General features: G+C 29.4%; 2 protein-coding genes across 2 annotated transcripts; both read right to left on the minus strand.

Annotated features, from left to right (window-relative positions):
• On the minus strand, positions 1-4,570 carry LOC145834353 (polyprenal reductase-like). The gene is made up of 5 exons (XM_082941766.1): positions 4,348-4,570; positions 3,648-3,826; positions 3,185-3,330; positions 1,145-1,301; positions 1-635 (listed from the first exon to the last, which is right to left on the minus strand). Exons 1-5 carry the CDS (start codon positions 4,557-4,559, stop codon positions 385-387), a joined length of 945 nt encoding a protein of 314 aa, XP_082797892.1. The 5' UTR covers positions 4,560-4,570; the 3' UTR covers positions 1-384.
• Positions 4,571-5,833: 1,263 nt separating this feature from the next.
• LOC145834027 (uncharacterized) lies at positions 5,834-15,322 on the minus strand. The gene is made up of 6 exons (XM_082941336.1): positions 14,962-15,322; positions 14,259-14,440; positions 9,020-9,918; positions 8,338-8,956; positions 7,912-8,100; positions 5,834-7,023 (listed from the first exon to the last, which is right to left on the minus strand). Exons 1-6 carry the CDS (start codon positions 15,316-15,318, stop codon positions 6,651-6,653), a joined length of 2,619 nt encoding a protein of 872 aa, XP_082797462.1. The 5' UTR covers positions 15,319-15,322; the 3' UTR covers positions 5,834-6,650.
• Positions 15,323-20,898: the final 5,576 nt, after the last annotated feature.

Below are 20,898 nucleotides of genomic sequence, written 5' to 3' on the forward strand. Positions count from 1 at the left end.
AAAATTAGACTGAGAAAGTTTGAGAAATTGTAGAAGAAAATAGATACTTAATGAAACGTTTTTCACCTTTGTTTGGTCCTTACATTAGAAACCTATTAAACTCTAAAACTGAATATTTACTGTACTACCTCAAGGACTATGATGGCTTGAAAAACGTTAAAAAGCAAATGCTGGCTGAATTAAATATCTTTGTAATGCGATAAAGTCGTAAAAAAGAGTCCCTTACCCCTCATAAGACCTTAATTTATTGACCACTTAAACGCAAATAACGGCTGAAATTAACTTGGTCTAAGAAATACTATAAACACTTTGCAAAAACTTAAACCTGATACAAATAAAGCAACTGACTCAAAAACTAACAAAATTCAAAATCTGCAAAAAACATCACAGCAAGTAAGGAACGAGGGCCTTCCTGCTTTCGGGGTAGTTCTTGAACCTTCGCGCGTACCAGCAGTGCGAGCTGCTTGCCAGCATGACGTGCGCGAACACGTTGTACACGACCAGCACCCACCACCGGGGGCACATCGCGAAAAGGCCAGAGTACACCAGGACTTCCCCAAAGTAGTGAGGGCACGAGACGAGATCGAACATGAAGAAGTTGGCGGGCATGCCGTGGTCGTCGGACTTCAGTCCACCTTGACGGAAAACGTACAAGTTATTTGGTACTAATATTAATATCAAAAACAGTTTTAATAAGATTAAAATAACGATTTTTTTTTATCTCTACTTTTTACAAACTTACAGTGTTTTAACAGTTTTATTTTAGTCCTGCTGAGTAAATTATCAACAAAGCAACTAACTAGTATAACAACGATTGTGTTGATTTTAAAAGAAGAAACTATAAAAACTATACTATTTTTTAGATATTTTTATTTCAACTCAGTTTAAAACAGTGATTAAAGGAGTTATTAATATTTTCGTAAGAAATCTAGATGAACACTTAATTTTATAATAAGTTTTGAAAAAACTAAAACTATCAAGAAAAAATTCAAAACAAAATAAACTTCAAAAATAACTTAAAATTAATTCAGTTCATTATTATTAAAACAAAATACTTGTGCTTAATTATTAAAAAGAACTTATTGTTTAACTTAAGTAACAAAGTTTGGAACAATATTAATCAAGTTTTTTAATAAAAATTTACCTTTAACACGCATGTGGGCAAACGCTTTCAGAGTTTTGTGTTCCAAGTAGCAGCCTAGCAGGAAAATACTGAAACCAATCAAGCTTTTCAAGTTGATCACGTGACTTACACTGTCCAACCGAAATGCTCCATTTCCACACTTCAACACTGTTATTGGCTGTTAAGTTTTTTCTTAATATGAGGAAAGTATAACAGTTATGTTTAAGTTTAAGCTGAACTGAACAGAAAAAGTATTCGATGTCCTATTTAATCTATCAAAAATTTGTAATTGTAAGTATTATTGAAAACAAAAAAATACTATAAAAGCATTATACAACATCAATAAAAAGTTTTAAAGCAATACAGCTATATGTTTTCCAAAAGTATACTAATTGATATAAACATTAAAATAAATAACATCAAAGAACAAAATCTGTAAACATTATTTTTACAAACAAATATATGATGATAGTATAATATTAATTCCATACTATTTAATAATTCAATTACTAAATTAATACTATATATGTTAATAGCCATTGTCACTTATTAATTTTTTTTGTTGTGATCATCGTGTAATCGTGAATCAATTGTAAAGAAGCAAACTCAAGTCAAAATTAAATTTATTTGTAAGTATATGACTTTGTTATGTAAAAACTGGCAATAATTTTACAAAAACAGATATTAATTTTTAATAACTTTTTAATTAAAAAATTATAATAAAAGCTAAACTATTTAATCAAGTTCCTAGTTAGTTAGTAAATTATCAAATTGATTTTAACTTTACATAATTTTTGATAATTTTATTAAAAGTAAATAAATGCTAGTTTTGTATTAAAATTTTCATTTTTTAAATGTAAAACAAACCTAAAATATATTTAAATTAGTTGGCATTTACTATGTTATTCAACCTTCTACTTTTTATCTATTAAGTAATTGATTTAAACTTAGTTCCTTTTTACGCACAATTACAGTATAAAGATAACTACTACTCAAAAGAAAAGTTATTACATAAAAATTTTGTGAAAAAAAACTTTTCATAATAAAACTGTTTTACTTCAATAAAACACAGTAATTTCAAAACTGGATTTTATCTACTAAACTGATAAAATTTTATTTGTTATTACAAAAGCAACTAAATTCTAAAAACCAAATTAAAAGTTGAGTCAGTGACTAAAAATTATTGTAAAACTTGGAAAAGAAAAAAAAACATTTAAACTTGAATTTTATAGCCATTATAAACAAAAATTTAAACTATTGCTGCCAAACATCTTTAATGGCATTGTTAATATTTGATAAACATAAATCATTTCGTTGTACAACTTACTATACAAACAAAAAAAAAACATATATAGTCTTTTATGTGAACTTTTACTGGTGTTGATAAAAAGCATCAGCTTTTCAATTTATCATTTTAAACAATAAACTTTTTAATTTTTATCAGCTAATTATACTGCTAATAAATGCATAGTACTTATTATAAAAACAAATTCATATAAAAAAAAATTTGAAAACTCTTAGACTAAACACGTTAAATATGTGAAATAATAATATATAGTTCTTTATTGAGTATTTGCAAAAAGTTTATAATTAAAACAAAAATTACAACATATTGCATATGTAAAAAATAAGTTTTTAGATCATTAGATATTTATATGTTCCTTTAGACTGCTGTAAAGTTTATAAAAGTTAACAACAATGATATCACGTATTACACTTATTTTCAGTAAAACTACTCTTAACAACAAACTATATTTATTTTAACTTTTAGCTTTATACTATTTTGAGTAAAGCATACAGGACTTCATACATAAAAACTAATTCATATTTACTATCAAAAAACTCTGTGAAAATTTTCATATTAACAAAACTTTTTCAATGTAACGCGTGACTTAGTTTAAATGTAGGCAGACTTGACACAAGGATAATATATAATGTAAAGCGACCCGCTATCAGCCGAAATCCGCTGTACGAAACAATAGTAATGTACAGAATAAACAGCAGCAAAACCAATTACAAGCTCAAACTTATATGCAACAGATAAATATATACATAACTAACAACTAATAGGTAGTAGAGAACGCCCCACACATACTGATGCAAGGAAATAGTAGCTTTTTTTGAGAACACACTGACAAACAAACATTCGTATAATCTTCTGCAAGTATGTAACAAGTATAATATGAACGTTACTGCTAAAGTGGAATCTGATAAATTTCAACTATCTTATTGTTGGTTACTTATAAATGTAAAATATCTAGACATATAATGTTTACAAGAATATTACTAAAGTAACTGTAAACACTAACCACTAAAACTAGGAACGACAAGATTTAAAAAACTATAAAAAACCTTGTCTATAAAATTTTTAAACACTTTTTTTATGTTTGTAGTCATTTTATCGATTGTCAACTTTTTAACCAATATACTAATAAAAACAATGAAATTTTCAATTAAAACTAAATTTATGTATTTAAAACTTAAATTAAAGTATATTTATCAAAAAACATCTTAAAATAACAACCAGTGACATTGTCTTCCACCTCCACCGAGCAGGACTGACAATTGATAGTTTCAGTCAGCTTGCATATCAGCCAGTGCAATTTGTTGCCTGTGACATCATAACCACCATTTTTTGACGTCATCACGTATACCAGGTAGCTATTCCAAATGACTCCGCACAAGTAAAAGTGCTTGAAATAGCTGAAAAGTTTATTTTGATATATTATTAATTATTTAATGTTATTAGGTTGAAACATAAAAACTGCTGAAATTATTTTTATAAATATACTTATGACTTCTTCAAATGAGATACAAAAATGCTTAGATAATATTCAAAAGACTGGCTAAATCTAAAAACATATTGTGAAAGACTTTATTTTAATTTTTTTCAAATGCCTGTCACTCGATAGTAGAAAAAATACTGAATGTCACGTTATCTATAACGTATAGTTCAATATTTTGTACAAAGGTTGTTTAGTTTATGAACCATGTTTGTTTTGCATAAAAAGTTGCTAGACTTTTGTGATAATCAAGCAACAAAAAGAAAATGACGAAAACTTTAAGCAAAAAATCAACAAAGAACATCAAAAATATGTGAGTTAAAAGTTTAACTTTATAAATTTAAATTTTATACACAACAAAAGATGGAATTATCTAAATTTTGAAAACTAATAAAAAACTACTTAGTGCTACTTTTAAAAAGTACATTTAAAAAACATTACCTCTTGGGCAAATCAAATTTGCTGTTAAAAGTCTTCGATTTACCGTGATTGACCAAAAAATCCACTATATCAGAAGGCAAGGTGTTCCTAAGAGGTCCGTACCTTACTATGTATGACGCACACAAGAATGCAGAAAGCGCTATCCAGAATATGTTGATGTAACTGCACGTTATTTGAATGTAGGACAGTAACAAGCATACTGTTTCTATCATGTTTTAGTTAATTTTATCTGTAAAAAGTTATTCAGGCATTTTTAAGTATGCAAGTGCTTTAAGTAAAAGATAAAAATGAAAATTCAAAAGGTGCAGTATAAAGACATAGAAATAGCTTGAGTTAAGTGTTAGAAAATATTGTGCGTAAGTTGAAAAATGCTTTTAGTATTATAAAAATAATCATTTTATTATTAAATAATATGAAAAAGGTGTAACACGAAATGTAAAAGATGTATCAGTTAACCTTGGAATAAAATATAAGTGCTTTTTAAATATAAGTTGTATTTAAAGTATAAACATAAAACTTGAAATAAATTGTGCAACTAAGTATTTCACGACAATTGATAGTAAAAATAATTGATAGTAAAATGCAAAAAAGCTCAATCGTGTTATGCTGATAATAGAATTTTTTACGTAATAAAAAAATTGTACATAGTGGTTAATTTTGAAGATAAAAGATAACAAAATTAATTGAATCAGAAATATATAAAAGATAAAACTTACAACTGCTTAAGCAAACCGCAAATACCTAGCTTAATTTTAGTACTAAGAATTTTGTATAGATAAACTAAATGAACTTCAAATTGCTTGTTAATGTTGTACATGTTAAACTAACTATAAAAACTGTTTACTTTAAATAAAAGATACGAATACATAATACTTGAAAATACTTTATAGATAGAGACTTGACAATTAATTTTGTCTTTGGTTAGGAAAAGAATGGAAAAGAAAGCTTAAATAAGAAAGAAAATATCAACCAATTAACGTTAAAATAATTTTATGTTTTCATAGAGTATGTTTTTGTTTTATACCTTTATCTATATTCAACTAAAGTGCTGTCTAATTAGATGTATTAAAATTGTAATTCAACCAAATGGTTTTTAAATGAAGTAAAACTAAAAATTATACTACAAGTGAGATATAGCTATTACAATTAACATCGATTTTTCTACATAAAAAACCTACTGAAGAAATAAAGTTCAAAAAATTGAGATTTTAAATATCAAAAAAACTTTAAACTTCACTAAACAATATGAATAAAAAAGCACCAGGTGAACTTACAAGTTGAACATAATTAATGTAAGTATGTTTGATACAAAACATTTTTCTGCATATTTTTATATGTTATTTCATGTACTTGTACATAAAAAAGAGCATTTAATTAACAATTTAAATAGTTTAATGGTGTAAACAAGTTAACTTTAGTCAAATAAGTTAATAGCACCTATAACATATTTTACTTTTTTTTAGTCTAAGATTTAGAAATGCTTCATAAAAGTATAAAAAAGTATTAGCTCTTAGTAGTAAAACAAACAAAACTAATCACATAAACTGATTTCAAAGATACAAATAAGCAAATTGATTTTTAAAATACAAATTCATAAAAAAAAGTTGTCAAAATGAAGCTTTTAATCGGTCCAATTATTTTACTGGGAATACAATTATAAAACATGATTTAGTTTTATGCAATTATACCCTGAGCAATAGAAAACTAGTATTAAATGTATTATTTTTATACCAAAACAGTGGATACATATGAGAACATGTGCAAAATTATACATAGTTAAAGAGAGATAAAACACTAGCACTACTGAAGGAATTTTTGGTCTGAAAATATTTTATAACCTTGCTGTTCACAAAACATTGATGTACAAAAATACAGCTTACAATTCAGATCTTATCATTAATTTAACATGTTACTTTTTAAAACTACAGCAAATACTTATTGGTAAAAAAGGTTTCAATGATTTAAAAACTTATCAACGCTTCTTTCAATAAGCAAAAACTGATTAGACGAGAACTTGATTGAACTAGTACAAATCTCTTAAAAATAAATATACAGCAGTAGTTATAAAAAATCAAATCAAAAAGCAATATAACTTACAAGGCAGCATGATAGTTTTTTTTTATTTTTTTTTTATTACATACAAAAAATATTATACTTCAAAAAAAAAACAACATAGCTATTTTAAACTCAATTACTGCGCGAAGTGTTTTAAAAACATCGTCAGCAATGAGTAAAATAATAACTGAAAGAACCGGACTACTTGAGAAACTTAGACACAACAATATACTGCAAGTTCTTCAGAGTCACCCAACGAGAACACTGCTCTCTCCGAACCTCTTCATGCAAAGGTTCACGACCCCCATCAGCGTGCCCACGTTTTCCTCCAGCACGACCCTCATCCGGTCCGGCGCCTTCAGCCTGCCGTTTTCCACCCTCAGCGCCCCCGACAAGCCGCAACCGGCCTTCCGCGAGTCCCTGATGACGCGCATGGCGTTCCTGGGGAACTGGCAGTTGTGGAAGTACGGCAGGTAGGCGCGGGCGGGGGCGGCGAAGGCGGTGTCGGTGTGCGCGTGCAGCAGGGTGTCCCTGAAGCTCTTGTGCTTGGCCGGGAGGGGCAGCGAGGCGAGGTGGCCGAGGAGGAGGTACTCCATGTCGTCGAGCTGGTCCTCGTTGAACCTGGTGAGTGGTGGGTGTGAAACAAAAATATACTTTTTATTTTAAATTCAGTTAAATTTTTTCAGAATTTTGTTTTAGTTTTTATTTTATTTCAAGTTCGGCCTATTGTCTTCCTGCATGTTGTTGTAAAAAAAAATTACAGAATTTATTCAACTGATGATCTCGTTTGAGTAGTTTCAAGCGAGTAAAACATTTTTTTGTTAATAAAATTAAAAATTTATAATTGAAATAAAAATATATATTAAAAACGATTGCACAACGCATCAGGTTACAGGTGAGTTTAAAACATTAGTGAGCTAAAAAATCATGATGAAAACGATTTTATAGTGCATTTGTATTTCATCACACTATTATATGTTTGTTTTTTTAAACTCTGTTGAAGAGAACTAAATAACGTTTAACTAACAAGTTAAATTAAAACTTTTTGTAGGTTACCTGTTGTTTTACAGCACAGTTTATTTAACAAAAAAGATTTTAAAAAGTTATTAAGTTTTTGTTCAGAATAAATAAATATATTTTACTGATTTAAAACTATTTTTTAAACTTTTACTCATATAATAATGATACAAGTGCAAACTAAGTATTCTCTTTATTATCAGGTTTCAGTGTGAAAAAACTTCGAAAATAGTAAAACTGCACTATACAATCTTAATTTATTTTAGCGCAACAAATGAAGCAACTTCTTATAGTCAACACAAATAATTATATAAAATTTGTTCAGTAAATTCAAAATAATTTGTAATGAAATTTTATACTAAAATAAGTTAAAATATAAACACAACAATATGGAACCATTAAAATTATCAATTCAAGTCTAGCAACTAGTAAACATTTTTCCAACGTAAGGCTAAGAGTATTTTTTTAAACACGTCATAAAAAATACCAAACCTGGTAACGGAATTGGTGATTTCTTCGAGCCTCGGCACTTTCAAGTAGTGTCGATCCGAAGTGTAATGCTCCATCGAGAACCCGATGGCGCCACCAAGCGACCCGTCCACGGGGTTCTTCAACGGCTTGAACTTGTCGAACACGTTGCCTCCCATGTCGACCGGGAAGTTGGCTGCTAACAACTCGCTCCTGTTTGCAAATACAACATGGTAAATACAACGTTGAAATTAATCAAAATTAGTAAAAACATTTAACGTTACAAAATATAAATAGAGAAAAAACAAACCCTTTTGTTGAAGAACTAAAAAACTAGTATAAAAAACTATTAAAACAAGTATACTAATAGAATAAAAAATCTAAAAAAAAAGTTATATAAGTAAGACAGATTGGTAAAACTTTAAAAAGTATAAAACGAACGCCACGAACCTGCTCAGCACTCTCTCCACCAGGGGCGTCGTTTTGTAGAAGCCCAAAACCCTGTCCAGCTGGTGGCAGGCGATCTGGGAAGCGGTGAACTCCAAGGGGCCGTTCTTTGCGGAGAAAAACGCGGGAAAGACCTGCTGGTCGCCAACGGTCACCGACATCTCCCCGCCGACGGGATGGGTGCCGTGGGCGAGCCGGAAGTGGACCGAGTCGCGCACCCTGCTGGTCAGCAGAAGGTTCTCGCCGGCAGTGCTCGTCCAGTTCGCCTGACCCAGCACTCGCATCAGCTTCTGAGACTTTTTCCGCCTCGCCTCCCGCTGCTGGCCGACGGCGTCCGAGAAGCACTCGTCCACTTCCTCCTTCGACTTTTGGAACTCCATGTTGTTCTCGCTCTTCACGTCTTTTCTGATGTAGAGGTTGATGCCCGGGTGGTCGGTGGGTTTCGCCGAATCGGACTTTAGAATGGCGATGAGCCACCCCTGCTTTCTCAAGTGGGGTATCGTTATGAAAGCCCTGCACTTCTGATCGGCGAGACAGAAGTCAGCCGCTTCTTCCGCCGTCTGGAACGACTTTATGCAGCCCCATTCCGCCTTGCTTTCAGTGCAAAAATAGTCGTGTTTGCCTTGAATTATAATCAAAATCAATCATGAGTAAAAAATAATAATTTAAGACAACAAAAGCTTACCTGGAAAGTCCTTGTTTTCAACCATGCTGAACTGATCCAAGCTGGACGATATTGACACTGCTCCATCCGGCTTGAAGAACTCTGCGTTTTCGTTGGCGTCCTTTATGACGTCATAGTTGTCGTCTTGCGCTTCAATCTCGTGTATGACCAGCCCCTTCATCAGGTCGTTGTAGTTCGAGTCGAACAGCACCTCGCTGTTGTCAATGACGTCAGCATTGCCCATGACGTCATCTTTGGAGTTGTGATGCTGATACTCGCTGCTTTTGACCAGCTTGCCGACCAGGTCCAAAGCTCCTTCCACGTTCACGGACAGCGTGCTCAGGCCCTTGACCAGCTGGTTGTACCACGCTTGCGCCTCGTCGTTCATACTGTCCGGCTTCAGCAGGAGGTCGAAGAGGCTGCCCACCGACAGCTGAAACAAGTTCTTCATCGAGTTCAACCCGACGCACTTGCCGCTGACGCACGAAACGCCGGCAGATATCGAGTTGACCCTGCAGTCTTCTTGCGACGAACAATGAGGCTCTTCGCATTCGAAGTCGTCTCCCAGCTCCACTATCTTGACGTTGCCGAAGTGGTCCAGCTGAAAGTTCGAGGGCTTCCAGTCCCGCACCAGCACGCTTCCCAGCTTCGACTCCGACAAGAACTTGGCCAGGGTCAACAGCTGCTGGGTGAGGCTCAGTCTAATGCTCCACGGCAGCTTTTTGGCCTCCTGCAGGTCGAAGCTGGCGCCGTGCTCGCGCATGACCACCACCCCGGAAGACTTCATCCCGTCGAGCTTTTTGAGGGAGGCGGGTGATTTCGCCACGCAGACGCCCAGCACTTTGGCCACGTTCACGTGGGACAGGTGGATTTTGAGCAGCGCCCGCTTGATGAGCTTGACGTTTTTGAGGAGGAAGCATCTGCGGTTGAATTTGTTTTGTTACTTGACAAAAGTGAAAAACTGAAAAATAAAACTTTAGGACACCAAAGGAAAGTTTTAAATTTCAAAATTTTAAAAGTTTTGAAAAATATATAAAATATGGCAAAACTATTGTACAGGGTTGTCACTCGTTTTTTCAAAGTTTTTTCCAAGTTTTTAAAAGTACACATTTATTGGTCGATTTTTAGTTTAAAGTTTAGTTTAAGGTAAGAAACTGTTTTAAATAGTATAAAAACATTGAAAAGATACTGTAAAGCTACTTTACATGTGTTTTTTAATTTTAAAACAATTTGATGAAGACAAAAAAAATTTATGTATTGGATAGATTTTTTGTGTCAAATCGAAACTTTACTACTTAACATGTTATAATTGCTATAAGTTCCAGGTTTCTCCAGGTTTTTTCAGTGATTTTTGTTCAAAATTCCAGATTTTTTAGCCCAAATTATCAAATTACAGGTTTTTTCAGATTTTCAGGTTTTTTGGCAACCCTGTAATAAAATAGTATAAGTAGACCAGATAAAGATGGTACAGAAGTAATCCTAAATTTTGATGAGCGACTTTAGTTTTTTTAATAATTATACACATTTTATAAAATAATTTGAAAACCCAGTTTAAAAATGTGAATAGAAAAATTAAATTTGTACAAAAAAAATCAACTTACATAATTAATAAAGTTATATTAAAACCTACAGTTGAAATAAAATACAAAATTGTTACTATCCAAAGCTTAAAATAACTAATGCCTTAAAATAACTAATATTTAAAACCTATAATTTAGTTAAATTCAAAGTTTTTTAACATCTAAGTTATTGACTAATCTAAAGTATTACTAGTATCACTTTGTATCTAAAGTGAAACTACCAATATGTAGGCAAAAATACATACTAAAAAATTACAAGTTTTTTACATATGTCAGTTAGATCAACTAGTATCAACTTCAGTGAATAAAGAAAAAAAGAACATTGTAAAGATAGCAAAAGTTATTTAGATGAGTTAGATATTAAAAAAACAATTATCTCAAAATTATGTTTACATATATTTTTTTCGTGGTGGCAGACGTACAGGAGAGATATTCAAACACAAATCGTGATTTGTTTTACAATGTTCGCCAAATGAAGTTGAGCCAGACTTTGATCGACCTCACTATGTTTTGCTTAAAGAGTGTAGTAAAACAAAACCGAAAGCTATTTTGTACGGAAACGAACGGAGTTCAGATATATTAACTATTTTTCAACTGCTAATACTACACTAAACCAATTAAATGTTACAAGTGACAACAACTCCAAAAACGACTAGGAGTCAGTAACACGAAGGGAAACTTTTGCACAGAAGGACACTTTTACACGAAGAAAATTTTGCATTTTTGTACAAAGGGTCACTTTTACACGGGTTAATTTTTTTTTACCACTTTATATTTTTAACTTCCCCTGTTATCCTTAACCCTTACCAGTAACTTTTTTTTCTTACTTTTGTTTTTTTTAACTATCACTATTACTCTTAACCCTTGCTTACCCTGGTCGGTTACTTTTATTTTTCTTCTTCCTATTATTTTTTTTATACCTTATTTTTCACTGATAACCTAACCCTTTCCCTTGTTTGGTAATTTTTATTTTTTTTTTTATTACATTTTATATATGTTTTACTCCCATGCAAAATTGAACCTTTGTGCAAAAGTGTCTCCGTGCATACTTTACCCATCCCCTTAAAAAAAAAACTTTTTAAAAGTATAACTCATCATTATAGTGAGGAAAATACCTTTTCGACTGAATCAAAAACAACCACAGTCAGTAAACTAAAAAAAAGTGTTTGAAAGTATGAAAAAAACTTATTTTTTAAGAAATTTATTCGTAATTCAAACTCAAAACTAGAGTTTATATACATAAGTTATAATATAAATAAACTAGATAAGTTTAATGCTAAAATCTATGTAACACCTACTACTAAAACAGGGTGTGTATCAACGAAAAATCTTATTACCCTTGGTATTATTAAGTCTTTTGTGTTTAACAAACTGATTAGATAAGAAGGCTGAGTGAGCATAACTGGGACAACTTGGAAGCTCTGAAACTGTTGAAAAAATAGTATTTTTGTATTTTAAATTAGGTTGTCAAGATGCTTATAAAACAGAGAAGTGACGTTGGTTTAAACCAGTGGTCGTCACTGTGAGCACCTGTACACTGTGAGTGTACATAGAAGTTGTTTTACTGTGCAAGAAAAAATTAGTAAGGTAAAAAATATTTTTTAACTGAATTTCTTTTTTTATACAAGACAAAGCTAATTGTAACATAAATTAGCACGTTATTTATATACTTAAACAGTCATTTAATAAACAGATCAAAACTAATGACTCATTATTATAAGTAAAATGCTTATAAGTAAAAGTTTACATCTTTTACAGCTTAGTGTTGCCAGAGTTTATTTTTCAGCAACTTACTTAGCACAGCTTTTGAAAAGATTAAAAATCACTAGTTTAGACCACCAACCAAGAGGACAAAATAAATTGTCTAAAATACACTTAAAGGATGAAAAACTTTTATGCTTACTGAGGCTGGCTGAGATGGAAATAAAACTATATCTATATGTAATGGTGACATACAAACAACTGCGAACACTGCCATCATTATTTGGTAATTACAAGATTCTAGCAGATGAAACAAAAGTTTGAAAATATTTTTCACATACTTATAGTAGTAATGAATATTATGTGACAAAGGTGGAGAAAAAAAACGACGAAAAAACAGGTTTCTTATACATTGTACATATGATTATTAGTTTTTTAACAAAGGTGGTGCTATTGTAGACGGAAACGGGTCTAAATTGCACGAAGACAAAATTGCACGAGGGGACTAAATTTAATTAAAACAAAATTGCATGAAGACAAATTTGCACGAGGGCACAAAACTGCACGCAGACAATTTTTCACCAAGGGTCAATTTTGCATGAGTTACATTTTTCCACGAGAGTAAAAAATACAGAAAAACAGTAATATTAAAATAAACAGAAAAAAAACACCAAAAATTAATTAAACAAAAAATAAAAATAAAAGTTACTGACTGAGGGTAAGGGTTAGGGGTAACAGTGATAGTAAAATTAAAAACAAAAAAATTACTAATAAAAATTATATATAAAAAAATATTAAGTAAAAAAAAACTACCGACCGAGGGTTAGGAGTAACAGTTAAAGTAAAAAAAAAACATTAAAAATTAAAAGTTAAAAAATTAGAATTAAACAATTTAAAAATAAAAACAAACAAAAAAACTTACCGACCAAGGGTAAGGGTTAGGGGGAAACAGTAAATGTAAAAAAAAATAATAATAATAAAATTAACATAAATTTAAAAAACAAATAAAATTAAATTTAACCCGTGCAAAATTGTCTGCTCGTGCAAAAGTGACCCTTCGTGCAAATATACCTTCATGCAATTTTCTGCACTCGTGCAATTTTGTCCCCTTGTGCAATTTTGTACGCTCGTGCAATTTAAACAGCTACCCGTCGTAGACATAGCTAATTAACAATCATCAGTAAGTCTAATGAAAAAGCAACCCTTCAGACACAACATATAAAAAAAATACAAATACCTCTAACACTTATTTTATAAACACAATTCAAATACCTCTATAAAAACCACAAAAAAACAGAACTAGACTTTATTTAAAGTAAACGATTATTAAGTGAATTGCAGGCAACATAAATAGAAAAAAAACTATAGTACTTTTATACAGATAAGTAATTAAAGTACATTTAAATTTATTACATTTAATTTTTAAAGTTTTTTTTTAATTATACATAACAAAACATTTTAATACTTCAAGCTCAAAGTTCTACAACTTAAGTTTTGTGTATTGGTGTTGAGATTAAAAAAAAACATATATATATATATTTACACACTAGCCAAAAACTGTTTTTTTTTTTCAGCCACAAATAAATATTACGTTGAACATTTAAACATCTAACTTGCTTTAAAATACTTTAGATTGTAATACCATTTTTTATTTGAAAGTTTGTTCATGGTAAATACTTTATTCATTTAATTAACTTTTGTTTGCTGAGGACTAAACATAGAAAGAAAAATTAATTAAAACTAATAATTTAAATAAAAAATGTGTATTTTTTCATATCTTTTATATATTTAGGATGTATAAAAAGTAAAAAACAACTGGTTTTTTGGTGGATTAGTTATATGATCATTTACAAATTACATGAGCATACTTGAAAAGATATATAACAATAATAAAATTTTAACGTGTCTATCAGCTAAGGATCTTTTATAGGATAACATTTAAGAAACATTATTACTTCAAAAACAAATTAAATGATAACCTCTGTTTAGTCGATTGGTCGTAGGATGATTTAGATGAGCCGCAGCTTGCACCTATCAACTCGTCAATGTCAACCATGGAAGTTTCAAAGTTAACGTCTGGACCGTGCTTGTAGTTGGACAGCCGGCCGTGGTACAGGTAGCTGTTGTCGGTTCTTTTGATGATCGAAGGCGAAGGACTTGCCTGATGAAGTGTTACAAGTGTTTGTATATGTGATGAGAAAAATATGTTAGACATTTACTTTAAACTTGATTACTAAACCCAATATTTATATTTACTTAAAAGTACTTCTTTAACTTATTAATATATATATCAAATGTCCATTGTCACTTATTAGTTTGTTTACTTGTGATCATTGAAAAAGCATGAAACAATTTTAAAGTAATAAACTCTAAGTAAAAACTAAGCTTTTGATTAAATTGTACTTGTTTATATATACTAAAAGATTACCTACACTTTTAAACGTTTTTACTATTAAAAGATCAAAAAAAAACAATAAATAAAAACATCAAGATAATTGAAGGTGATAGCACAAGTTAAAAACAAACAAAATATGTGAAGTAAAACTTGATCTAGAACAAGTGATAAACAGTGGTTATCAAAACATAATGAAAAATAAGTATGTGACATATAAAGACAATTCGTAACAAACTTTAAAAAAGTTTATATTTCTGATCAAAAAACAAACAGGTAACATAACAAACCTTTTCAAAGTCATTGCAGGTAAGCAGTCCCTCCACGTAGCTGAGCATGTTGAGAGTGACGACGATTTCGTTGAAAATGTAAGTGAAATCGGCGCCGGTGTTGTCTGCAGAAGTCAACAAGTCGTTCTCCAACGAAGCAAGCAGCTTGGACACCATGAAGGTGGACGCGCTCGCACCCGGGTCGTTTCTCAACGATTTTGCCAGCTCCTCGTTTTTGCTTTTCAACTTCAAATGGGCGTCGGGGCTTGTTTGGGCGCTCTTTGGTGAGACTTGGAGCTTTTGGGCGCTTCTGCTCCTGAAAATGAGGTAGAAGAGGAGCAGCAAGGAAGCTGATAAAAGCAAGCCTTTTTTATTCATGGAATTTTTCAAGTCTGAAAGACAACACAAATGTATTTATAATACAGTATAGCTTTATTAAAAAAGGGCCATGAACACAATGCGCATAGTTACCATTCCTTGAACAAAAAAAAAGTGTTTGACTTAAACTTATTCAGAGTTTTTTATTTGAGTTGTAGTAGCCCAAATAGAGAGACTTAAATTGAAAATTAAGCAACAGTAACATGTAATCAACAAAAAAAATAAACAATTAAACTTTAAATATTTAGCATATACAAGTCACTTATTGTAATTAGTTAAAAAAAGATTTGCCTAAATCTGCTTTGGTTTTAATTAATAGCAAAATTCTAATAAGTTTTAGCTGATCTAAATAAGCATGAGTTTTTAAACCCTACACTAGCTTGAGTTAAACAAACTTTGACGCAATTATATTTAAGCCAGTGTGCAGTGCAAATTATACATTTTGTAATAAAAAGGTATGATTAAAAACTTAAAAATTTTGTCTTGTTTTTTTTTATATAGTTATTAACAAGTTTTTACAGGTAATGATACTGTAAAGACAACTAAAACATAAAGTTTATAAATTCTTTATAAATAAAAATGTCCAAGGTTATCTAGTGTGAGCAAACTTTTTATCATATTGAAAACCTATTGAACAATAAACACTTACACTATGTTTTTAAATTACAAAGAGCATGACAGTAAAAATATTCTTTTACACTTTGTTTTTATAAAGCATCTTTTTTATACTTAAGTAGACCTAGCCACAAGGGAGAAAGTGGTCCAATGAATAAAATCACTTTTAAAAATTATCAAAAATGAAACATTAGTACATTTTTTAATATAAACCCATTTCAATTCATCAATATTTCATTTTCATAAAACTAGCCAAGTTTCTCAAAAAAATGACTAAGTTTCCTTTTGTTTCCTTTTGTTATAATATAGCAATTTCCACAAACAATAACATACAAGTCCCAAAAAAAATTTTGACCTAATCAAAATAGCCTTGATTATAGATTTGTTTTAAAGTATTTTAAAGATGTCTTGTATTTTCATTTAGCCAAGGGTCATTTTTTTGGTCTTTTAATTTTATTAGAAAATCAAGATGAAAATCTGTAAAATAAAATTAAAACTATCTTAAATTGTATAAAAGATTCTTTTGATATCTTCTACATATAATTATTGAGCTAGAATAGATAAACTAAAGAATATTCCAAAAATTTTTTTTAACTTCAATAGTTATTTTTGATAGTTTTGTTTTTAACAGTTCCAAGTTCTTATTGTAACATGTTTATTAAGAACTGCAGACAATACAATTGCAACTACTAACAGGGTTGTCTCCAGTCTTCAAGGCTAGAAATCTAGTTTACTAACTAGCAGGCGCACCAGTGCGCTAGCAAGTGGTAATTGATTTTTTTAAGGACTTAAAAATTAAACAGAGCTTTACATTATTGAGTTGAAATAGTTATATTGATTTGAAACAGCTTTTTTGCTTTAAGTATTTAAGAAATTAGATGAGTTTAAATGTAGCCAGTTTTTTTAACTCTCTGCTCAACAATTACACAAAATAATTCTTAACTTAATGTTAAAATTAATTGCAGCAACTACACAAAAGTACCTGAAATACTATATAAAATATCTATTATTTTCACCTTTTTTATCTGATATTGTATACTTCCTATTGCATAACAACTTTGGTTAAAAAGTTAAGTTGGTTTAAAATTTTTATTTTGTTTTTTTAATTGCTTTATTATCAAAAACTATAAGGTTTTTATGGCACTTTTGAAGAATACTGAAGGTCAAATAGCTCACAATCCCTAAACAAACATTTTTTTTCAGCTGGAACAAATAAAATAGAAAAACTACAAAATAATTTCATGAATTTTGAATTCAAGAGCCATATTTTTTTAAGTTTTTTTTAATAATAAATTTTTAACAGTATTTATGATTTTTTTTCTGATAAAAAACCAATCTTTAAAATAAAAATTTGAAAAATTTAGTTTTTAAAAAAAAAATCTAATTTTTTGATAACTATTATTAGAAAATTTTTTAAATGGTTAAAAAGATTAGTTATTAATAAGTATTCCAAGTACGTATGTTTATTTTTTGGAAGTAACTTTTTGTTCAATGTTTAAAACAATTTCTAGTAACTTTTGAACTAAAAAAGCACAAACTCATGCATTTGAACTTGTGTAAATTTTAAAATGCTAAAAAAGAATCAATACCAGTATTAAAAACAATAAACTAATTCTATTCAATTCTGTAAAACAACTAGTTTGTTTTCTATTCAGCAAAATTATTAGTGCTTTGTGACCCCATTTTCAGCCCACTGTGCTTTGTCAGTCTACTAAGTGTTCAAAAATACATCAAATAAATTTAAGTCAATCTGCATTACCTTTAACATTTAATTGATTTTATTTTACAATATAAAGCAATTATATTAATAAATACTTTATATTAATTATGCTATTGTAAAATAAAAATAAAATTAAATACTTAATTTTTATTAATTTAAATTAAATAAACTTTTTTTTTTATACATATAGTTTGTCTAAAACAAACTTTTTTTTAGAATAAACATATAAAGCTTAAAACATTGATTTTTAGCCTAAAATTATGATTTTAAGACATCAAATATAATATAATTTCAGCTTGATATTGTTTTTTTAATTGCTTTAAAAGATTTTGATTTTTATGATCATGTACATACACATTTTTCTTGTTACCCTCTCTACAAGAGCAACCACAAAAAATGCAACAAATATATCAAAATTGAATTAGAGAAGAGAGTTATTAATGTCAGTATACATAAAATAATTAATCATGACATAAAACTGTAAGAGCACCATGTATTATAAAATAGTGTCTTTAAATTTATAGTATATGTGTACCTAGACCTTAAACTAAAAAGTTAGGGACAAGACCTTAAACGGTATCCAAGTAGTGTACGACTCGCTAAGCTAAAGGTTTTTTCGTATACTAGGTCATTGGACTTAATATTTTTGAGTGCTTTTTTTGTCTTTCAATAAAACAATAATTTTATTGCCATTATTGCATTGTAAATGTGCTTTTTTTTTATTAGTTTTTCATGAATGCATATCATATGGAGATGCTAGTGTAATAAATACCCTAAGCAAAAATTGTTTTGTAAAATATGACTAAGTAGAATCCAGAAGCTAGATCAAACTTTCAAACTAAAAGTAACTTATCCAAGCAGTTGTTTTAGGGCTTTGATTTTCCAAGCTATCATCCAAGACTTAAAATACAGTTTTTTTTTTTTTTAAATGTATTTTTTAATTAGCTGTCTATCTTTTTCGCTAGGTCTTAATTATTTTTAAGCAATGGCGTGTTTTTATCATTTTCCTCGGTCTTGTGCGACCCCTGCTTAACAGAAATTGTAAAATATAAGAAGTATAATAAACCATAAAAAGTTTAAGTTTTAGATAGTTATAAGAGACAATAGAATGGTAGAAATAAAATGTCAGATCTATCGATTAAGCACCTAGAAACTCTGGGGTTAATATAAACTTTAAGTATAGTTCTTTAAAACTTTGATGGAATATGTAAAATTTGTAGAAACATATCTAATTAATTTGATAATTTTATAAGTAATTAAAGTAAGTTGTTTTTTAAAAATTAAACATATAATTATGACAGTAAAAAATATAGTTTTTTTCATGTGGTTGTATTGTAGTATTAAAGCCTCAAGCACAGTTTTTAGAAATAGTTTACTTTTATTATCTAAGTTTTTTATACAAATAAAAACCCTTTTTTAAGCAAGTTAAGTTTTGTTTGAATGTTTAATACATACAAAAAAATTAGACTTAATTTTTAATTGAAACATTATTATGTCCTAATGTTATTGATCCAAGTTTTTGTCCCTTAGGCCCTAAGGCTCAGGGTATAACAACATCCGTAAATGATAGACTAGGCAGAAGGGGAAAGAGTGTTGCTGTAATTTTTCAATCTTTTTAAATTAAAGTTAAAACTAACATTTTATTCCTCTAATGGTTTTTAATCTGTATTTTTCTATTTGATTCTTAAAGGACTAATATCGAGATTTTTATGTGTCTACTTCCTTTTAAATTCTTTTTAATCTTTAAAACTGTTTCAAACGTGATCGACTTAGTCAGACACTTATTCCAAAATGTTATCTTTTTACAAAGTTACAAAAAGTTAAAATCGATCTTATTTCTAAAACAGAAGTATACTGACTGTTAATATACTGATAATTATACTAATTTATTTGTCTAGTTTTTAAAAGCTAAGCAAATGATTTTTTTCTCTTAGAAGGATAAAAAATTGTTTAGCAGCTTCGTATTGTTACGTCACTATAAACTAACTTGTTTTATGAACTCTTCTGAAAACATGTATTAAGTATCAAATTTTTTTTGACCAGTTGCTACATGTTAACTTTTTTTATTACTATTTCTAACAAGCTTAATATAATATATGTTTAGTTATTTTCACCGACACTTTGAATACTTTTTAGCAAGTATTATTGAGCTGATATGATTAAAATTTAAAGAGTATCTTCAAAAGATATATTTTATTGAACGACAAAAAAGCGCTCAAACAATTGGTCCTAGGATGAGGTGCACGAAAAAACCTTTCGGTTATCGAGCCGTGCACCGCTCGGATACCTTTTAACGTCTTGTCCAGGACAACGTCTTTTTTGTCGTAAACAGTTACTTGTTTAGCTTTGGTATGCGTTCAGGTCAACTCTAAACAAAATGTTCAAAAATGCAAAATTTCAGTTGGTTTAAACAAAAACAAGACAATTTAGCTATAGCAGAAGTAGTTAAAAATATATGATAATAAGTCGATGTTTTTGTTCAGTTCTTATAACTCTAATTTATTTCAGTATCTTTATCTATATATTATCTCAAATTATATACTTAAGCAGCTTAAGTATATAATTTGTGATAATAAGTTAAGCTAATTTAGCTTTGTATTAGTCTTACTTAAAAAAAAACTTTAACATTTTTAACTTTGATAAGAATTTGAAAAACTAGAAAATTTAAATTGAAATCGTACTTCATTACTACATCACTAAACTATGAGTTTTTATTTTATATATGTATTATTAGTAAAAATACTTAGGTTTAAATTTATGTAGAATTACTTTATATAAGACTATATCGAACAGATTAACTTACTAAGTTCATTTTTATATGTTTCTATATTTTATTTACTAAATAAAATTTTAAAGTTATGCTACATTATACTTTCAGAAACTCTGTACTTTTAAATACAAGTTTTGTTCCTTAAATACCTTTTACTAAAAAGAGACAGAAAAACAGTTTACAGGAGATTTGAAATTTACACTAGATAATGAAATAAATCACATAGAATTAGTATTTGTCGAATGAATTGAACAATAGAGTAATTATCGTAAGTATAAGTAAGTTGAAATACTCAAACCCGCCAAGGCCTTTTTATTTTTTCATCTGATCCGCAAAATAAAAACTTTGTTTACCACTAGATTAGATCCTACTAAATAAATTTAACTATATACTAAATAACCTAGATCATATTTATTTTCGCATAACACTAGAACAGAACTTATTAATTTCAGTGAAAAGTTTGAACTGTTCTGTT

Source organism: Thalia democratica, chromosome 4 (assembly GCF_965202585.1).
Source record: "Thalia democratica chromosome 4, ktThaDemo2.hap1.1, whole genome shotgun sequence".
NCBI lineage: Eukaryota > Metazoa > Chordata > Thaliacea > Salpida > Salpidae > Thalia > Thalia democratica.